Source organism: Neltuma alba, unplaced genomic scaffold (genome assembly GCF_004799145.2).
Source record: "Neltuma alba isolate B1F8T4 unplaced genomic scaffold, ASM479914v2 tig00002907_pilon, whole genome shotgun sequence".
NCBI classification, from domain to species: Eukaryota; Viridiplantae; Streptophyta; class Magnoliopsida; order Fabales; family Fabaceae; genus Neltuma; species Neltuma alba.
In genome coordinates, this window is record NW_021633066.1 from 504,140 (window position 1) to 527,061 (window position 22,922).

General features: G+C 34.5%; 3 protein-coding genes across 3 annotated transcripts in view; all 3 read left to right on the plus strand.

Annotated features, from left to right (window-relative positions):
- Nucleotides 1-22,922, plus strand: part of LOC114739775 (germin-like protein subfamily 1 member 13) — an 83,773-nt gene that overhangs the window by 43,584 nt on the left and 17,267 nt on the right. The gene's annotated exons all lie outside the window — the stretch shown is intronic.
- LOC114739782 (germin-like protein subfamily 1 member 13) lies at nucleotides 7,077-7,897 on the plus strand. The gene is made up of 2 exons (XM_028927859.1): nucleotides 7,077-7,200; nucleotides 7,289-7,897. The coding sequence occupies exons 1-2, from the start codon at nucleotides 7,077-7,079 to the stop codon at nucleotides 7,834-7,836; spliced, it is 672 nt and encodes a 223-aa protein (XP_028783692.1). The 3' UTR covers nucleotides 7,837-7,897.
- LOC114739786 (germin-like protein subfamily 1 member 13) lies at nucleotides 11,559-22,838 on the plus strand. The gene is made up of 3 exons (XM_028927863.1): nucleotides 11,559-11,692; nucleotides 20,809-21,185; nucleotides 22,668-22,838. Exons 1-3 carry the CDS (start codon nucleotides 11,569-11,571, stop codon nucleotides 22,836-22,838), a joined length of 672 nt encoding a protein of 223 aa, XP_028783696.1. The 5' UTR covers nucleotides 11,559-11,568.

Here is a 22,922-nt window from a genome sequence, read left to right on the forward strand (position 1 = left end):
GCCATCCAAGATTAGTTACTGATAGTGTTTGATTTTGGGCGTTTGCCCCATTGTACACCAGAAAAAAAAAAATAATAATATCGTTTCCGCAGAGACTCTTGTTTCTAAGACCCGAATATAAAAAATATTATAAATCAAATCTTATATTTAGGACTAGAATAACATCTGTGAGATTTCTGTGAGATCATATTACAGTTAAATAATTGCCAAATAAAATATATACCAATATATAATATAACATAAAATAACCATCAAATTTAAGTATTTTTGTAGTTGTGTTTGCTTGCTCTTTATTCTAAGTCCTATCTTACTACATTTTATCTTTGTCTTCAAAGTTCGCCTTAACAAGGTAGACTCGTCGGAAATAATTATGATAATGTCATATTATGTGAGAATAAAAACGATAAAATCCTTAAACATATATGATGATAATGTTATATTATAGGAGAATCAAAGCGATAAAATTCTTAAACATACAGCTTATTGCTTGAGTGAAAATATTTTCATGATATTTCATAAATTACCAAATAAAACATTGTAATAAACCCCATGACATGTAATTGCCATGTCTCAAATAGTTCACGCAAATGCCCTTCAGTAAATCTTGATCTTTTGATATTTCTATCACCGACACATTGTTATAACAACTCGAAGTAACGACAATTAGAAAATATTGATGGATATGAGCTTTCGATTAGGTCAATAATGTAAGATATTTTAATTATATATTTTATACTATATTATATAATATTATTTTTTGTTTTCATTAAAATATCCTGAGTGTGGTCCGTTAATCAGTTATGCTCAGTTAGGGTTTTTTAGACTCGGTCTTTTTTAGTTATTTCTTGATCTTGATAGTGGATTAAGTTTTTGATGGCTGATTGAGTAAATGAATAGAGAGAAAACCTAATTCACTACTTTTGAGGGTTCCCTAGCTAGTGGCAGCTCTTATTAGTTTCATCATCGTGCCCACCTTCCGGTTAGAAGAATCCTAACATTCTTTCTACTAACAGGTTTCTATGTTTTCAGTTGTTCTAATCCAAATTTAAATTATGAGTATTGTTGATTGCTTCTTTAAATCATCTAGCATGACGAGATGTATTTATATAATTGTAGAATTCCGTATGATTACTTGGATAAATATTTTGTTCATATGGTTTGTTCTAACATGTGGTATCAGAGCCTGGTGTCAAATCTCCCTCTGTTTGCTATTTTTGTATATGAGATCTATCTATTTTATTATTTAATAATATTTTGAGAAGAAGCTACAGTAACATTATGTCTATGTTCTTCATTTGTTTCAATCGTAATACATACACATAAGTTTTCGGATTTTGGAAAGTTTTATGTTGTCTGTGATGTTGTCGAGCCTGTGACAAGGAGAAGAATGTTTTATACTACCTCTAGTCTTTAATATTAGACCTTATTTTGCTTTTATTTTGGTCCTAAACATAAAATCTCAATCTATTTTGCCCCTTATATTTATTTATTTTTCCTTAAGATAGTCTTTCCAACAATAGTTTTTTTAAGCCAATAAACTTAATTAGTAAGGATATTTTAAGAAAAATAATATCTATTTGTTACAAATAACTAACTCAAAGTCGATATCTGTTTTGTTTTGTTTGTTTATTTATTTTTTTAAAGCTCTTTTCCATGCTTTGATGGCTTAAAGACTTCTTGACTTCTTGTTATTCTTGTTCTTGATTTCACGCACACTGAAGAACGGTACCTGAAACGCCGCACGAATTTGCTGGCTGCGGCGGCTTTGCAATTTGGTTTCTTCGCGGGTCAGGAGTCGGGTAGGTTAACCCGACTCCTTCGAGCAGATGACCCAAAATGCACCAACGCGGTGCCGTTTTGCTCAGAATGAAACACATCGTTTCATTAGTTACTGGAGCTGGGCGAAAGCATGTTGGAGTGTCATTTCGGCTTGCTACAATAATTTTATTCTGCTGATTGTATCGTTATGGGCCTAAGGTTTTGGGTTCTGCATTTATGTTATTTCATTTGCCTTTATTTTTTATTTCCAAATTGGGCCCTAAGATTTGGGCTTCTGCAAAATATTTTCTCTTACGTTCTGTGTTGTTTTCAGCAAGTTGGGCTCTCTGTTTGGGCTTTCCAGTTTGGGCATTTTAACTGGGCTGTGCAGAAGAGTGTATGTTTTCTGGTTTTATTTTAATTTTCCAGATTTTTTGGTTTACTTTTACAAAATGTTTTGGGCCATAGAAATTATTTCAGTTTCTTTTTTTTTTTGCTAAAACATAGGTATATTCCTATTTGAGGCAATTTTATTTGAGACACTATCGGTCACTAAATGTGAGAACCTCCCTCAGTGGGGATTCAAATCTTGGTTCGCCACGTTGTGAGGGACTAGCCCCTTACGCTAGACCCAATCCCCATTGGTAATTATTTCAATTTCTGGAAATCGGAACCTGGGCTTTTGGTTTTCTGGGCTTTTCATTTTTTCTTAGAATGGCCCCTTCAGTTTTGGGGCTTTTTGTACAACAAGTATTTCCAGCACAGTCAGATTGTGATTTGCGCCTTCAATTTGATGTTTTCAATTCATAAATCCCTTTTCTCACCATTTTGGGTCTCTGTTTCTCTTGACTTTAGGAAAACTCTCTAATGCTTGATTATTGGAGAAATGGCGGCGTACTGGGGCTCATTTTGGTCTTAAAAACCATTGTTCATTTCAGGAACTTGGGTTTTAGGCTCTATTTGTCGGTTTGCCCTATGGGCCAAGGTTTTTTTTTATTGTCAGAACCATTTTTGGCTGAGTAAAGTAGCATTTAAATTGTCTTCCATTTATTTAGCCACTAGGTTTATGTGTAATTCATTTCATGTGCCATTTTAATTGTTTAAAAAAAGGGGAAATCAATTTTCAGCTATTTTGACATTTTGAAAAATTTACAAAATTTAATTTTAGGTGGGTTATTTAATTGTCTAAATATTTGGAAAATTGGTTTTAGGCAATTATATCCTTGTTTGATTTTTGCAACAAAAAAAAAATTGTATTTGAGCTGAAACATGCTGAGTTTGATTTATTAAACAATTAAACAATTTTTTGTGCATAAAATAGTAGAAGAATTTAATTTTAGTTATTTAGTCACTTATATTGATTAAATTAATTGATTGAATTCTCCATTATGTTGTGCATATATGAAATTTAAATGTACATAGTTGAATCCACCTATGAGGAAGAGTATGAAACTATGAATAGAATAGTCAGGGGGCCAAAAAATAAAAGATTGTGAAGTTTGTAGTATAATGTATAACCGATTGATTCCTTGGAGGAAGCAAGTTAATTATGACTTGGTAAAGTCTTCAGATGGTTTAATTTGTTCTACTATTCTATACGTACTAGTTTTAAATATTTGATTATTTTAACCTTTCATCTTTCGTTGACGTTCTTTATTTTACAAAATAATGATACTATTAATAACGTTGCTACGTTCTTGCTACTTGTATTCGCAGTTTTTTTTTAATTCTTTCTGTCATTTCTTGTCTTCTTTTAAAATTTAAATTTACAATCGTAATGCCACCAATATTAATTTTAAATCACAATTGAACGTAATTTTATATCAACTTTTCATGTCTTAAGTTTTCATTTTGCGCACACGTATGTGCATACACACATATAAAGTCATTACAAACTTTATTTGCATACACTTGAGAAGGTTTAATATGTAGATATATATAACAATTTTTACAAAAGAAAAGGAAAAAAAAAGGTCGATAAAGGAATGGATTATGTTCCGATACAATATTATCATTGACCTAATCAGAAGTTCATATCCATCATTAGTTCCGAAAACCAGTAGTCTACCTTGATAAGGCAATCTTTGAAGACGAAGATAAGTAAGGTAGGACTTAGAATAAAGAGCAAACACTGCTGCTAAAATGCTAAAATTGGACAATTATTTTATTTTATATAAATTTATTGGAACATGATATTTTATTTGATGGTTATTTAGTTGTCGATATCACATAAATATAACAGCTACATGTGATATGTGCATATTTTGTAACCAAATATGTTCAGATTTTGGATATATTGAATTAAATTTGTAAATATTTTATAGCCTTTTAATTTATTGTATATATTAAAATAAATTTTCAGGATAAACATTACAAAATCTACTTTTGTACGTTTTATTTTGTAGAAAAAATAAAATAAATTGAAAATTGGAAGAAAGCTTGGACCCACATGAGATTTGGAAAAAATGAGGTCATTAATTGTAATTTTTCTGATAAAAAAATTAATTTGCCAATCTTTATAATTTCATAAAATTTTGAATCAGGCCCTATGGTATTTTAGGGCTGTTGAAAGCAAATGATAAATCTAAAACATAGCATGAAGCTTAAGCAAGGAACAAGATAGAGATGATGATAGACTTAGAACTAGAAAAATGGGCAGACCCATTTAAGCTTATTTAAGTCCAGGGCCAGACTTGTAATTTGGAATTGCTAAAGGTTAGTTGGATTTAAAAGGGCTAGTCCATTAGAGCTAAAAATTAAATGGGCCGCCCATTCAAGTCCACCAATTTTTTTTTTGTAAAAAAGTTAATTAATAATTAATATGTAAGTATTTTATTTTCCCAGGAGGCAAAGTAGAAAATCCTAGCTCTATTTTCTCAATCTCTCTCACTCGCACTTTGCTCAAAGTCAAGTCTTACTCCGTGACTCTGTCCCGCACACCCTCACACTGCCCCTTGTGCTCACTCACGCAGCGCCTTCCCTTTCCTTGAGTTTCTTCAATCATTCTATTGATGCAACGGTTTTCCTCCTGTTGTGCTTGGCGAATTATGGTTTTAATTCATTAAATCACAAATAAAAGAACCTCTTGAGAAAATTTTGACGAGATGAATGATTTTAGAAAGAAAATGCTTCTGGAAAATTCTTTTTGAGTATTTCATATTTGATCAATTTTATGCAAAAAATTTAAATGTCATTATTTGGATATTGAAATGAAATATTTTCATGAAATAATTGTGACCAGGAATCTTGTAATATTCACACTGTCCCAACCTCTATATCCACTCTATATATTACAAACAAATGAGAATGGCTTGTTTCTTTCAAAGGAGACTCATGTGAGATAAATTAACTTGTTGAAGTCAAACTTTTCATACTTTATTTTTCAGTAATTTAAACTTAAAATTTTTATTTTTGAAGAGAATTTATTTTTGTACACATTAGGAGGACTTGAACTTAGATGATGTGAGCGTGACCATCTCCTCTCTCAGCTTCTCTCTTCCCCTCCTTTGCAGCTTTGCCCACCATCATCATCATCTTTATCTCCTTTCTTGCTCAAGCTTTACACTAACTTTTAGATTTATCATTTCCTTTTGACAGTCCTAAAATAGTATAGGGACCTGATTAAATTTATAAAATTATAAAGATTGGTAGATTAGTTTTTTGTCAGAGAAAAATACAATTAAGATCCTATTCTTTCCAAATCTCATGTGGGTCCAAGTCTTCTTCCACTTTTCCATTTATTTTATTTTTCCTGCAAAATTAGATTTTGTACTTTTTACCCTGAAAATTTGGTTTAATATATGTATAGTGAATTAAATGGTTATAAAATATTTATAAATTTAATTCAATATATCCAAAATCTGAACATAATATATACAAGATATGGCACTTATCACACGGGCGTAGCTGTCATATTTATGTGAGATCATACGAAAACTAAATAAACATCATATAGAATATGTTAAAAATAAATTTGTATAAAATGAAATAATCGTCAAATTTTAGCATATTAACAGCAGCGTTTGCTCTTTATGTGAGATCAGATGAAAACTAAATAACCATCAAATAATGATGAGAAAGTTAAACCCTAATTAACCATAAAATCTAATTTATAGTATGTAGGATCAAAAACGTTGAAATCCTTAAGCATACAGCTTAATACTTTAATGAATGATGTGAAAAATTACAAAACAAAGCATTTTAATGGCCATGTTTCAAATAATTCACGTATCGATCTTTTTATGTTCTTTATCACCCAAACATTTTTACATTGAGAAAATATCGATGGCTATGAACTTCTGATTAGATCAGTGATAATACTGTATCGAAACTTAATCCAACCCTTTATCAACTATGTTTTCCTTTTTCTTTTGTAAAAATTGTAATATATATTTATATTAAACCTTCTCAAGTGTATGCAAATAAAGTTTGTAATGACTTTATGTGTGTGTATGCACATACATGTGCAGAAAAATGAAAATTTAAGACATGAAAAGTTGACATGAAATTACGTTCAATTGTGATTTGAAATTAACATTGGTGGCATTGCGATTGTAAATTTAAATTTCAGTTGTAGACTTTTCTAAAACAAGAAATAACAGAAAGAATAAAAAACTGCGAATATAAGTAAGTAGCAAGAATTTAGCAATATTAGTATTAGTATTATTATTTTGTAAAATAAAGAACGTCAACGAAAGATGAAAAGTTAAAATAATCGAATATTTACAACTACGTGGAGAATAGTAGAACGAAAGGGTCATGGGAATAAATTAAACCATCTGAATAGTGAAAACCTTACCAAGTCTTAATTAACTTGCGTCCTCGAAGGGGTCAATCAATTATATATTATTATACAAACTTCACAATCTTTTCTTTTCCTTTTTTCCTTCTTGACTATCCTATTCATAGTTTCATACTCTTCCTCATAGGGAAAGGAAGGGTGACCAACACAAAATATTTTGATGCATAAAAGTACTTTTTTTTCTAAATAAGTTATATTACTGATGAGAAACAGTATTCGCAACGAAGAATTCAAATATTGATGTATAATTTTAAAATATAGCAATTATGATATGTTAGGTAAGTAAAATGATACTTCCAATTTGCTAATCGTTGAACGCCTCCAGCCATGGACTAAAGATAATATTAATAATTGATACCTTACAATGTGGATACATTTGTTTTGATTAAGTCGAAACAAAAAATAATACTAATTCAACAATGACGGCTCCTCTCTTGAGCTATAAATAGATTACAGCAACAAAACATTTGGTCACAACAAACACACAATTCGAAGCTAAAGAAAGGATTTGAGAAAGATGAAAGGTTCAGTAGTTATCTCCCTTATTGCCCTCTTGGCCTTGGCTTCCTCCTTTGCTTCTGCATACGATCCCAGCCCTCTTCAAGATTTCTGTGTGGGCGTCAATGATACCAAACTTGGAGGTAAGTACACACACATAATACCGTATATATTGCATCTCTCTCCATATTTCTTGTCATTGATTAGCAATATTGAATTGGTTTTGTGCAGTATTTGTAAATGGGAAATTCTGCAAAGATCCCAAGCTTGTGAAAGCAGATGACTTCTGCTTCCACATAATGGAAGGCAACACATCAAACCCATTGGGCTCCCAAGTAACTCAAGTGTCTGTAAATGAGTTCCCAGGACTCAATACTCTTGGTATCTCCCTTGCTCGAATCGATTATGCTCCCTATGGTCTGAATCCTCCCCACATTCACCCTCGTGCCACTGAGGTGCTGACTGTCCTGGAAGGAACTCTCATGGTTGGATTTGTGGCTTCCAATCAAAATGACAATCGTTTATTTACCAAAGTACTCAACAAAGGAGATGTGTTTGTGTTTCCCTTCGGCATGATTCATTTTCAGCTCAACGTCGGCCATGACAATGCTGTGGCACTTTCTAGTCTCAGTAGCCAAAATCCAGGAGTCATTACTATTGCTAAGGCTGTGTTTGGATCCACTCCTCCCATCTCGCGTGACGTTCTCACTAAAGCCTTCCAAGTTGACCAGAACATTATTGCCTATCTTCAAAAGCAGCAATGGTACGATAATAACTAAACACACTATCCGCTGCCCATCCATTATTATTCTGTAATAAATAAATCAGATGCATGCAACGATCTTGTGTTGGAAGATACGCGTGCAAAATCAATATTCTTTCCTCATGTAACTTCATTTATATATTTTTGGAATAACTAAAGTAGTATGTTGTGTTCTCTTTTACCTTGCACCTTGTTCTCCCTTCCAGTTTCATTTGGCTTCCTGCCCAAGTCGTACTGCTCACCTCATAATACTACGTACTAATACCTCTGTGAGCCCCATGTTGGACGTCTTATCTGTTATGCACTTAGTTTTACCTAAAACAAAGGAAAAACAAGTAATTGTACGAAAGATCCGACGAGACATCTTGACCAAAAGCCCACCAATCGTTGTATTCTACTCCTTCCCTGTATCCTTATAAGAAACAACTACTAAAATCACAATCATATGATTCAAATTGTTGATTACATTTAGTTAAAAGCAATAAATGTGTAAGATATATCTATATATTTTTAATCATATCCTTATTTGTAAAGAAAATATGTGAGAGATAATGATTGAAAATTTATTGCGAAGAGATAATAAACAATGTACATTTAACGAGGTAGAAGTGGAAAGACTATTTTAAAATTTTAGATAAAGAGAATTTTTTTCCCCCTTATATTTAGAGACACCACCATAAAAAGATTGTTTTTTTTATAAAAGGGAACAGAGGAAATGTTACTTAATATTCGCTCAAATCTTTATAAAGACCAATATATTTTTAAAATATGTTTTATTTAAAGTATTAGTTTTGTCCATCTAGCAATCTTAATCAATTATAGAACTTTCTAGCTAATTAATTAAACACCTTTAACTAATGACTTTCATTGAGATTCGAGAGTAATTTTGATATTTTATAAGAAATAATTAATTTTAAATAACTTCATTAATTTATGGAAAGTTTTTAATAGGTGCTTACAATAACGACTGGAGGGGATATGAACTATGCTAACGTCTATCCATATTTTTCAAATGGAGTTGCTTAGTCGTTTTCTTGTTTGACACTTACTTGGCTATGCTTAAATATGATTTTTCCCAGATTTGGATGGTTAGCTAATAATATTGATTAACATCTGAGTGCATCGTTTGTTTCTCATTTAATTTAGCAAGTCGTTCGTTTGTTAGTGGGTCTTGACGAGCTAGCCGCAGGTTTTATAAAACTTGGAATCTTGCAATTTTGTTTTCATACAATTTTACTTTTTCATTCACATTTATTTATCTACTAATTACAGTCTTTAATATAAAAGCTAATTATAAATTCAATTAGATCTTAAATATAAGACCTCAATCTACAAGAAAATTATGACAGTAAAAAAATTGAAAAATTCAATTTTCATCTCAGTCCTTTCAACTCTATTGTTGAAAAGCAATCCTTACACTAAGTACACATGTTAAAGTGTACTATCTCCATCAATGGGTAGTTTCAAAACACATCAATAGGAGTATTTTAGGAGAGACAGCATCTATTTAGTACACATACCTAATTTAACCAACTTCTTTAATATTCATAAATTAATTATCTAATTCTTATATTAAGAGCCCAATGAAGTACATTGATTTCTATCTCATTTCAATGATAGGCTTACTAGTACAAAAACTATTTGTTAATATAGGTTAGTAAAGCAAGACTTGTTCTACAAACTGAAGTAATCTTGGAATCTTGTAACTTCGTTTTCATACAATTTTACTTTTTCATTCATATTTATTTATATACTAACTACAATCTTTAATATAAGAACTAATCAGAGATTTAATTGGATCATAAATATAAGATCTCAATCTATTTTGTTTTCAATATTTATCCATTTTGCCCTCAAACGATCTTTACAGTAATTGCACATGTTAACATGTCTCCATCAATGGGTATTTTTAATGCACATCAATTGAGGTATTTTAGGAGAGACAATATCCATTTATTATTAATATCTAATTTAAGTAACTTCTTTAATATTCGTAAATTAGTTATCTAGTTCTTATATTAATGACTGAAAGTAGTACATTGATTTTTTATTTCATTTTAATGATAGGCTCACTAGTAAAAAAACCATTGTTAATACAGGTTAGTAAAGTAAGACTTGTTCTACAAACTCAAGTTATCTGACAATCCAATCGCAGATATACAAAGTAAAAATTAAATCAATCATGCTTACCTCACTTCTTCGCTTAGCTTAGCAAGCTTGAGAGGAAATGATGCCAAACCCCAAATTCAGATGCAATTTACATTATTGGAATAATTACTTATCGATACATAGGATGATCAAGTAATAAACACTAACTATATATCTCACTTAAAATGCTCAATTCTCTCACCTATAGCTCCCAATTTCACATTCCCAATCTCAACTCAATCGTTTCCTAATCCAATAACTCATTAGAAAGCTCAGTTCACCATCTAATCCTCCAATTGCACAATATCCCCTAGTTGCATAACTTTTTAGGGTAATTGCATTTCAATTTATAGTAATCATCATTACCCAACTTAAACTCCAATTTGTTATTAAACCCTAACTCCAAATCACATAAATCATAAAATAGAGTGTATGTGGACTACCTCCATCAATGAAAATAATTAGTCAGAGAAGTTTAGTTAAGTAGTTTGGAAGTTTTATAATTTAGTGTGGTATAATTTGGATAAAATGTATTATATTTCAAAACATGTGGGAGATGCTTGGATCAAAAGGATTCTAAACTATATTTATAAATAAGCGAAAGAGCAAGGGGATGACGTTTGGTATATGTGATTTAGTGTCGGTGGAACATATAAATATGCTGTGGGATTAATACCTTATCAATTGATAAAAAGAATGAGAGCTTTGGGATATTAAGGGCTCAGTCATCCACTATAAAAAACATTAATTAATTCAATTGATAATTGTTATTGTAATATGGATATAAATGGTTTGCTTTTAAAAAAACAACTCCTTTGATCCTATTTATAGGATACTTCCAATATACTTAACGTAGATCAATAACATATACATTCTTAAAAAAATAACTATTTACACTATAATAAATAAATAACAAGATAGTATATTCATACTAACAATTTAATGATGTGACTTATAAATAGGATGGAAAAAAAATCTTCTCACTCTGCCTTTATAGGACCAGAGGAGTAGCAAATTAACAATAGATTTTAACAATAGAATTTACAAACTGTCCAAAAAAAAGTCGATAATTTATTAACCACGGAATTTTGTTGCCAAATTGATCGAGGAAAAAACTTCGATCGTTAATGTGCGGTTTCTTAATAGTTGATTAAGACTATCCACCTAAAACCTGGGGTAATGATAAAAATCAAGGGATTAATTACTGGAGTAGTTATTGAAAGGCTGAAGTGAACCAACATAAGCTGCCACGTTACGTTACATATGCCCCACATTTCTTTCTTTCTTTCTTTATTTTATTATTTCTTTATCTCTCGTTCTAGGAATCAATCACTGACACGTTAATATGCTTGTAACTTTAAGTGGCTTAGATTAGTGAAGAAGAAGACTGACGAATAGTCCAAGTCAAATTTTACTTACATTGTTAATATTTGATTGGCTATTGATATGTTTCTTTTTGATTAAATCGGAAAACCAAAAATTATATGAATACTAACTCAAAAGGACGGCTGCTACCTTGGGCTATAAATAGATGGCAACCACAAATGCATTTGGTCACAACAAACACACAATTAGAAGTTAAAGAAAGGATCTGAGAAAGATGAAAGGTTCAGTATTTATCTCACTTGTTGCCCTCTTGGCCCTGGCTTCCTCCCTTGCTTCTGCCTATGACCCTAGCCCTCTGCAAGATTTCTGCGTGGGTGTCAATGACACCAGACTTGGAGGCAAGTATACACACAACATCATATGTATTGTATCTTTCCCTATACACTACAAGAAAATGTTGAAGTAGCAGCGGAACATTTCTAGTGGTTCAACAAAACCGCTAGAAATTCCAAATATTTCTAGCGGTTTCTATAAAAACCGCTGCAAAATACAGACGGTTTGACCATTGCCCGCACATTTCTAGCGGTTACCACCTAACCGCTAGAAAATTAGAGCTAGAAAATTCCCCGGGCTTTGGCGGGAACTTGGCGCCAAATTTGTAGCGTTTACTTTCTAGCGGTTCAGGCCAATAAACCGCTAGACACCGAAAAATTCTAGCGGTTGATGAATGAACCGCTAGAAATATTTTTCATTCCCCGAGGAGTTTAGAAATTTCTAGCGGTTCGGTCCGAACCGCTAGAAATTTCTAGCGGTTGCGGACCGAACCGCTAGAAATTTCTAGCCGTTCTGCACTGAACCGCCAGAATTTCTAGCAGTTCTGGGCCGAACCGCCAGAATTTCTAGCAGTTCTGGGCCGAACCGCTAGAAATTTCTAGCGGTTTGGACCGAACCGCTAGCCAATTCCCGAGGCACATGTGACCGTTGGGAATTCCTAGCGGTTCGGCCCAAAACCGCTAGAAATTTCTAGCGGTTTGGACCGAACCGCTAGGAATTCTCGGTCTATATATACCCCCCCACACTCTCACTTCTTCAATCGTTCTGGAAGCGAAGCTCTGCTGAATTTTCTCCACAAACATATTTGAGTTCTGATTCAGTTGCAGATCCTTGTTTTCAGGTAAAAATAGTAATTTATTGATAAATAATTTTTATTTTATGTTTTATTTTATTTATTTTATTATGTTGTAGCTTATAAATAATTTTTCTTTTTATTTCATTTATAAATAATTACTATTTGTTGTTATTAGGATGACTCGTCGACACGGGAAAGACCCAGTTGATCCTGAGAGAGCTGGACCTAGTGAGGTTCATCATGATGCTGGTGAGCCATTCCCCAGCATTCATGACTACGATCTCAGCGAGGAGGATATCCTCAGTTTTATGGAACAGGATGATTTTGAGCGGACTGAGGAGGCTCATTTTACTGGGGATGAGCAACCCCATGCTGATGCTGATGCTGCTGACGAGGAGGAGGAGGAGGAGCAGGATCAGGGGAATGAGTATCCCCAGGCTGCGCAGCGTCCTGCTCCGAGACGTCAGGCTGGTTATGAGGTGGAATTTGTCGGTAAGTATTTATTTAACTTTTTAAAGTTTTGATCAGTATTTAATTTATATAGAAATTGTATTAATTTATTGATATATAATTTATTTCTTAATTAAATTTTGCAGACACTGAGGGGAACAGGTCCTATCGGAGGCTGACAGCCAGAGAGCTGTCTATGATGACGAGCGGACGAGTGGTTGTGCCGCTCAATGAGTTGGGCCAACTGACGAAGAAAGGTGGCCAGTTGTACAACAAGTACGTGCGCCTCCTTGGTCAGCAGTGGACGCTGTTCCCCATCTACGTGCAGGACTGGAAGAAGATCACCTCAGACAAGAAGCAGCAAGGCTGGGAAATGATGAAGGTAATATAAAATTGTTATTTATAATTTTTTTTAATTTAAATAAATGATTATATATTTTGTTTTCAAATAATTTAATTGTTTGATTATAATTTTTTATTTATTTAATTTGTTTGTTATTTATAATATTTTTAAAAGTAGTTAAATGAATATATATATTTTTTATTTAAATTATTTAAAAGTAGTTAAATGAAAATAATTTGTTATTGATTTCATTAATTTATTACTTATAATAATTTTAAATTTAGTTGAGTAAAAATATTTTTTCATTTAAATTACTTAATTGTTTAATTATTATTTGTTTTTGATTATTGAAATTGCTTAATTATTTGTTTATAATTTGTTATTTAGTTAATTTATTATTTTAATCATAGAGTAAATTTATTCTGGGGGAGGAGTTGAGGGCTGACACGATCAAGAGGCTTGGGATGGCATGGAAGAACAGGAGGGCCGACCTGTGGAGGGAGAAGAAAGGTGACGGGACGAGGCCCCTCCAGGAGATACTGGCAGATGTACCTGGTGGAGTCCCGGACCAAGACTGGTTCAGTTACGTCTATTTTAGGATGACGGCTGACCAGATGGTATGATAATATTGTATTAATTATAATTTCTTTATTTTTTATCCGACTTGACTCATTTAATTTAATTTTTTTACATTTTGCTTCAGGCTCTTTCTAGGAGAAATGCTGGGAGCGTCAGGCATCAGACGATACGTCATAGGGCTGGATCCAGGAGCTTTGCGATCACTTATGACGAGATTGTGAGTACTTGAAATAAATTTATTAAATATGTATATGTATTTAATTTGTAACTAATTATTTCTTTGATTTCATTTACAGAGGGAAAAGACGCAGCAGGAGCGGGGATACACGCCCACTTATGGCGAGATGTGGCCGATGGTGTATAGACCCCGAGACGGGCGTGCGTCGGATGAGGTTGAGGAGATAGCGGTAAGTAATAAATTAAATATTAATATAATATCACAGTGTAGATATCATTATATTATAATTAACTTCTTTATATTAATTTTGGTAGGCACGGATGACTCAGGTCGATTCCGAGTTGCGTGAGTCTCAGGGGTCTGCCTTGGATCCCACCGCCTCACTTTTAGCGGGTCGTGGCCGGCCGCAGCACCCTGGTCGAGTTAGCGGGCTTGGACTTGGACCTACACCGACTAGGTTGCCCCGCTCAAGTGGCGCTGGCCCTTCATATACTGCTGGGAGCTCTCATGCGAGTGCGAAGCGGCCGGGTTCCTCATCCTCAGAGGAATTGCGAGAGGAGCTCAGACAAGAGTTTGAGGCCAGGATGGAGGCCAGGATCGTGGAGCGTGATCGTCAGTTCCAGGAGCGTGATCGTCAGCTCCAGACGCAGCTTGACCAGCTCTTGGCAGCTGCTACGGCTCTGCGTCATGTGGTGGTCAGTATAGCTCCAAACATCTCGGTTCCTGACATCCCCGACCTACACATGCCACCAGTCCCGCCCCTACCCCCCATCCGCCAGTCCAGTCCCAGCAGGTTGAGCGGCCTGCCCACCCCCAGCCGGAGGATTCAGCAGAGGATGATCACGATGATGCTGCTTCTGCCCCCCACCCATGATTTGCTTTCATTGTATGGGATTTTATTAGAATCTTGATTTTACGGTTTTATATACTATTTAGATATTTATTTAAATTTTATATTTATTTGTTTACTTTATTGATTTATTTCTATAATTTTATTTATGTCAAGTACTAATTAATATTGAAATATTTATTTATTTATTACAACATCAACATTACAATTTATTAAACACGTTAAACATGTTAATTAATCAAAATAATTCTATAATCATTTATTAATTTAATAAATATTTATTTTCGTAATGTTATTAATTTATTGTGCGGTATTTCTATTTAATATTTAAAAATAATATCGTTTGTAGCGGTTCAAAAACCGTTAGAAAATTCAACTGGATTTTAACCATCGTTTGTAGCGGTTTTCTTGTGAACCGCTAGAAAATTAGCAAATTTTACCTAATTTTCTAGCGGTTCTATAACCGCTAGAAAATTCAAAACCGATGGAGACAAAATTCCCGTTAAACCGCTAGAAATTTCTATCGGTTTGTAACCGATATTTAGAATTTCTAGCGGTTAATAACCGCTGGAAAATGAAAATTTCCGTTAAAACCGCTACAAATTTGTAGCGGTTTTGTAACCGCTACAAAAAAATGACCGTTCCACCAGCCTCCTTTATAAGCTGAAGCACTCCAACTGAATTCCATTTTAACTTCTTTTGAGCTCTGTGTCATATTTTCACGAAATTTGAGCATTATTAGTGATGGATAGGTCGTGGATCAACTTGCACCGGTCGACTCCGCAATACTTGGCTGGTCTAAACTATTTCTTGGATTTTGCTTTCGCCAATGCTGCCGTAAATGGTAAGATTCAGTGTCCCTGTCCTAAATGTAATTTCAAAAAGTGGCATCCCAAAGATATTGTTAGGGAACATTTAATCTTTAAGCCTTTTCCGCGAGAGTACGTATTTTGGCAACTACATGGGGAACGGCTAGATATGGGTGCTGAGTCAGTGCCAGTAGTTTCACGGATGGGAGTTCGAGTGGATGAAGCCGATGCCGTGAATGATGCTGTGCGTGATGCTTTTGGTGTTCACGAAAGCTCGAATCCCAACGAAGATGAAGTAGAGGGACCTCAACCGGAGTTTCTAAGAAACGAAACTGCTCGGGAATTTTTTGACCTCATGACCGAAGCTGACAAGCCTCTTTATTCTGGGTGTACAAAGTATTCGAAGTTGTCATTCTTGGTGAGGCTGTATCACATCAAATGCTTGTGCGGTATGACTGACAAGGCGATGTCTATGTTGCTGGAATTACTGGGAGATGCTTTCCCCCAAGCTGAATTCCCTCCATCTTTTTACGAAGCAAAAAAGATTATTAACAAGCTTGGCTTGAACTATAAGAAGATAGATGCATGCCCAAACGACTGTATGCTATACTGGGGAGATGATGCCAACAAAGAGATTTGTACGAGATGCAAGACGTCACGCTATAAGTCGGTACGGAAGGGCAAGAAGCAAAAGAAGAAACCGGCCAAAATTCTCAGGTACAAATTATTACAGCGTGTTACTTGTTCCGTCTCTAAAAATATTCGATATTTGAAATTCTTAAAACAATTGATTATGTCATCAATTTTCTTAAATTGAGTCAATATTTAGTATTTAAATATTCGGTATTTTAAATTTTTAATATATTATTTTCTTAGATACTTTCCTTTGAAACCACGGTTGCAAAGAATGTATATGTCATCAAAAATGGCTCAGCACATGAGGTGGCACGCGACTGAGGAAAACCTAGATGGTAGGTTAAGGCACCCACGAGACTCGGAGGCGTGGAAAGCGTTTGATGCGAAATTTCCAGACTTTGCCAATGATCCTAGAAATGTACGTCTTGCATTGGCAACCGATGGTTTTAATCCCTTCGGAAACATGAGCACAAGTTACAGTATCTGGCCGGTGGTGTTAATTCCATACAATCTACCACCTTGGATGTGCATGAAGCAGAGCTCCTTTTTGCTTTCCATGATCATTCCTGGCAAGAAAGCACCAGGAAATGATATTGACGTATACCTGCAACCGTTGATACACGAATTGATCGACCTATGGACGAATGGTGTTGAGGCATATGACTCACATGACAAGCAACTATTCAATCTCCGTGCAGCCTTGATGTGGACAATAAGTGATTTTCCCGGTTTGGGAACTTTGTCTGGCTGGAATGTGCATACTGGGTTGGCCTGTCCTGAGTGCAATTTTGATTCTGTGCCATGTCGCCTTCCACACAGTCGCAAGTGGTGCTTCATAGGACATCGACGGTTCCTTGATTCCAAGCACAGACTTAGATTGCAACGGATTCGCTTCGATGGGAAACAGGAGAAGAGAGATCCTCCTGTTACTTTGTCTGGTATGGATATTTTGCGGCAGTTAGAAGATGTTCATGTCGAGTTTGGTAAGAGTGTGGATCCCGAACGATTGGGACGATGATCTCGTGGGACATCTGATACGCAACCTATGCAATGGCGGAAGAGAAGCATATTTTTCACTCTTCCTTATTGGGAATCTAATTTGCTACGACACAGTTTGGATGTTATGCACATTGAAAAAAATGTGTGCGATAATGTGCTATATACGTTGCTCAATGAAGCTGGAAAGTCCAAAGACCATCTCGCAGCTAGAAAAGATTTACGGGCCTGGGGAATTCGTGAAGAGGCTTGGCCTGATGAAAACGACAAGTTTCAGCCAGCTAAATTCACCTTGACAAAGCAGAACAAGGATATCTTCCTCTCGACGTTGAAGAACATAAAAGTACCAGATGGATATTCTAGCAACATCTCAAGGTGTATCGATCTGCAGGCTCGAAAGGTTACTGGGTTGAAAAGTCATGACTCTCATGTTCTTATGCAACAGTTACTTCCATTGGCCTTGAAAAACACACTTCCTTCTGATGTATCGGTGGTTTTGGTAGAATTATGTTCATTTTTCAAGAAGTTGTGTGCGAAGGTCTTGGTAGCGGAAGAGCTTGATCAGCTGCAAAATAAAATTATTCTTACACTTTGTCACTTGGAGATGATATTTCCTCCATCATTCTTTACTGTTATGGTTCACTTGACTGTCCACCTTGTTCGAGAAGCAAAGGTTGCTGGCCCAGTTCACTATCGATGGATGTACCCTATAGAGAGGTACTAGATTATCTTTTATTCCCGCCTCTTTAAATTTCACATTGTTCTTTCATTTACTCGTAATTATTAATGCAATTTTAACTTACAGGTACTTGGGAAAATTAAAATCATATGTTAGGAATAAGGCATGGCCTGAGGGGTCAATAGCAGAAGGTTATTCCGGAGATGAGGTCCTAACTTTCTGTTCGAGGTACTTTGATGACATGGAGACATCTTTTAACCGCCCGCGTCGCGTAGATGATTCTCCTCCTGGTCCTTCCACGTCAACTTTATTTCCTCCTGTTGGGAAACCAGTTGGAGGATATGAATTCTTCAGACTCACTCCTACAGAGAAACTCCAGGCACACAGACACGTTTTGATAAATTGCAGCCAAGTTGAACCCTTCATGCAGTAAGTATATATATCATATAAGCTCACTAGCTTTTACACTTTATATTTGTTTCTTACTGACTCTTCTAACAAATTACACTTTACTATAGTGAGTTTAGGAGTTATCTCAGGCGTCAGCTACGGGGCCGTGCGCGTTCTGCTGACATTGATAAAAGAGTCCACAAAGAGTTTCCCAGTTGGTTTACACGTCGAATACGTAATGACAACAGCCCATACACAGATGAATTCAAAGCTCTTTCTCTCGGTCCGTTAGACCATGCACGAAGGTTTACCGCGTACAATGTCAACGGCTTCAAGTTCTGTACGGTTGGACGTGATCAGGGATTGCTCACACAAAACTCTGGAGTTTGCGGGACATTCGGAACGAGATGTTATGCTAGCAGTAGTGATGGCGATATGCGCTTTGGAGGCGTCACTTACTATGGAAAGCTAATTGACATTATTGAGTTGAGTTACCAGCTTTTCACCGTGACACTGTTCAAATGCTCCTGGGCAAATACGACAACTTCACGGGGACTCGCTACTGACCATTTGGGCATCACCTCAGTCAATTTCTCTAGACTTATTCATACGGGGGCATCTGAAGATGATGAGCCATATATCCTTGCTTCTGAGGCACACCAAATTTACTATGTCGAGGACGAGAAACATAAAGACTGGAATATGGTCGTTCACCTCAAGCCACGGGATCTTTACGATATGGGTGATGGTGACATTATTTACGACAGTGAACCCTTCCAACCCTCGAATTTTGAAGACTTCTTTCCTCAAGGAGATGATAATTTGCCACTTATCAGGTACACGTCTTTTCTTAAATTATTTAAATAATTAACTACTAATTACTAATTTTTTCCAAATACAACATAAATTTAACAAATTTTTTTAAAATGTGTCCTTTCAGGCCGGATGATGATGGAGAATAGCAGCATCCAAAATAAATTATTTAAAAAAATTTTCGTCCATAAATACATATGTATAAATTAAAATTCGTACAGTTTTTTTAAAAATAAAAAAATTTTCATTTGTAGCGGTTACATAACCGCTACAAATTTTTTTCACGAAATTGTATTTTGTAGCGGTTATTAACCGCTACAAATGTATTTTCACGAAATTGTAATTTGTAGCGGTTATTAACCGCTACAAAATACATATCTATAAATTAAAATTCGTTCAGATTTTAAAAATAAAAAATACTAAATTTCTAGCTGTTAATAACCGCTACATATATAACCGCTACGAAATACTAGCGCTTATAGATACGCTAGAAAATGAATAACAGCTACAAAATGCAATAAAACGCTACAAAAACACCGCTACAAATGTGTCGCTGATCTCTATAAATACCATATCTTCTCTACATTCATTTACTCCATCTCTTTTCCTTCCTCTCCTATTCTTCTTCATAATTCTCTCTTTTTTTCTTACTATCTCATATGGTGGTTTTTTTCTCTTTACTCTATGGTAAGTGAATTTTATTTTATAATTCATTGTATCTTTTATTTGTTTTTATTTAAAATTTACTAACATATTTATTTCTCCTTTCCTTTCAGATTTTTCTTCTCCACACTTGTCATGCCCTCCTCAACTGATTCAAATACTCATCAACCTAATACTATAGGTTCAATATTACAAAATATATCATCTTCAATTCAACTATCTTATTAAATATTCAATTAAATTATCTTATTAAATTAAATTCACTTCTTTTGACACATTCATAATTTAATTACATATTTTTATTACAAAATTTGAATATATAAAATGTAACATATAACTAATTATACAAATTAACAAAAATTCTTCAAAATAATTTATTTAATGGTTTTTAAAATTATAATATGAAAAACCATAAATTTTTTTTTCTGGCACGGTAAACATTTCTAGCGGTTCCGAACCGCTAGAAATATTTCGTCAAATTTAAATTTTGCGCCAAAATTTCTAGCGGTTCAAACCGCTAGAAAATTTTTTCCCGCCATTCCTAAAATTCAATTGGCGGGAAAATTTAATTTTCCAAACATTTCTAGCGGTTCTATAACCGCTAGTAATTTCCGCGCGCTACTGAAATTATTTAATTCCCGGTAAAATGGATTTCGTTTAGCAGGTTTCTAGCGGTTATAAAACCGCTAGAAATTTTTTTCCGGGAACTTTTCTAGCGGTTTTATAACCGCTAGTAATGTGTCTCCTTCAGATATTTTCTAGCGGTTAGAAACCGCTAGAAATTTTCTATCGTTTTGACCATGATGTGTAGCGGTTGCGATAACCGCTAGAAATTTTTTCTTGCACCTGTTTTTCTAGCGGTTTCCTTAACCGCTACAAATTTTATTTGTTGCGGTTAAAACCGCTAAAAATGTAACACTCTAACCGCTAGAATTAACATATTTTTTTGTAGTGATATTTCTGGTCATTGATTAGTAATATTGAATTGGTTTTGTGCAGTATTTGTAAATGGGAAATTCTGCAAAGATCCCAACCTTGTGGAAGCAGAAGACTTTTTCTTCCACATAATGGAAGGCAACACATCAAATCCACTGGGCTCTAAAGTGACTCAAGTATTTGTAAATGAATTCCCAGGACTCAACACTCTCGGTATCTCCCTTGCTCGTATCGATTATGCGCCCTATGGTTTGGATCCTCCCCACATTCACCCTCGTGCCACAGAGGTGTTGACTGTCCTCGAAGGGACTCTCATGGTGGGATTTGTGGCCTCCGATCAAAATGATAACTGTTTCTTTACCAAAGTACTCAACAAAGGAGATGTGTTTATATTTCCCTTTGCTATGATTCACTTTCAACTTAACGTGGGCCCCGTGAAGTTGAACTTCCCTTAATTATCGCTTTGGGGTTACTCCAAAAATTAACCGAATTAATGCAATACAGTGCAAAACTCGGGTCGTTTCACTTTGAGGAGCCGAAAACGAAATTAAACCCTAGTAAATAAATGCAAGTAACCTAAACTATAAAAAGGATTTTTGATTTGATTTTGAAAAATTGCTAACTAAATGCCCTGAATTAAATTGAAATTAAAATACTTGTTTTCATGTAAAAATGATTAAAATGAATGAAGATTAAAGAAATGAAAATGAGACACACAAATAACACTGATAAAAATCAATCCTCCAATTCAACAACGCAGGCAATCATCACTCTAAAAGATGTGAGAGTTAAAACAATGAATTAAGAATTATAATTAAGCTTTTAATCCAACAACCGAGCCACCTCGAATTGCCTCAAAATATTTTCCCAAAAATTCAAATTACTAACTGCAACCAGAATAGTAAAATGAAATTAAGGATACTAAAAACCAATGCTCAATTAAATTCTTAAATCCACAACAATAGACTTAAAGCTAGCAAGAGACAATATGATCCAAGATTCCAAGCCACTTTAGAAAATCACAATATATTAACTCCAAAATCAATACAAATGTCATAACCACAACATCATAATTGAAATCAAAGCTATAAACAGCCCAATGTCAAATGCTAAACAATAATTCAGTCACAATAATCCCCAAATATAATCAGATTAAGCAATACAATTATCCCAACAATCAGAAAAACTATCCTAAGACCTAGGAATTATTAAACAATTATTGAGTAGGAAATTAAAGCAACTAAAACTCCCCTTTGATGATCTAAGCTCCTGCCATTATTGTTGAATTAGAGAATTAGGAATTAGCCACGGTTTGCCATCAAATTCGCTGCAATCAGTATTTTGCTACAGGATCCCATGGAAGAACACTGTTCACGCTAAATGGTTCACGTCTCTGTTTCGCTCGCGCCTCCCTCTTCCGTTCGGCGTGCTCTGTTCTTTTCCAGGTCCGTCGCTCAGCTCGTGTGTGCGTTTTTAGCTTCCGTTCGGCGTCTTCTGTTTTTCCGCTCGTCAGCTTCTGCCGCGCCTCGCGTGTGTGTGTGGGGTTTATTTCAGTCCGCCTCTTGGAGAAGATGATGAATATTGGATTATTAGGGTGGGGCAAAACGTTGCGTTTTGCCCCACCTATTATTATTATTATTTTTATTTTTAATTTTATTTTTCTTTTCTTTTCTTTTTTTTTTTAATTTTTAAATCTTTCAAGAACCTGCAAGCAAAATTCAAGGATAAGGTAGCATTAATTGTCCTCAAAAATCAATTAGTCACAATTAAATCAAAATATGACAATTTTGCCCCTATAAAATAATAATTCAAAATAAAATAAAATAAATCAATTAAGGCAAAAAGGGACCAATTAAGCTGACAAAACTCATATAAAAGATACCAAAATATATAAAAATAATTGAGTTTGTCACCCTAAAAATGCCGTTGCCCTTTCTAGTCTCAGTAGCCAAAATCCAGGAGTCATTACTATTGCAAATGCTGTGTTTGGATCCAAACCTCCCATCCCTAGGGATGTTCTTTCTAAGGCCTTCCAAGTTGGCAAGGACATAATTGCCTATCTCCAAAAGCAACAATGGTACGACAACAACTAGATAATCTATTTTGTAATAAAATAATAAATAAATAAATATGCATGCAGCTTTATGTTGTAACCTTAATTATATGATGTGCGTGCG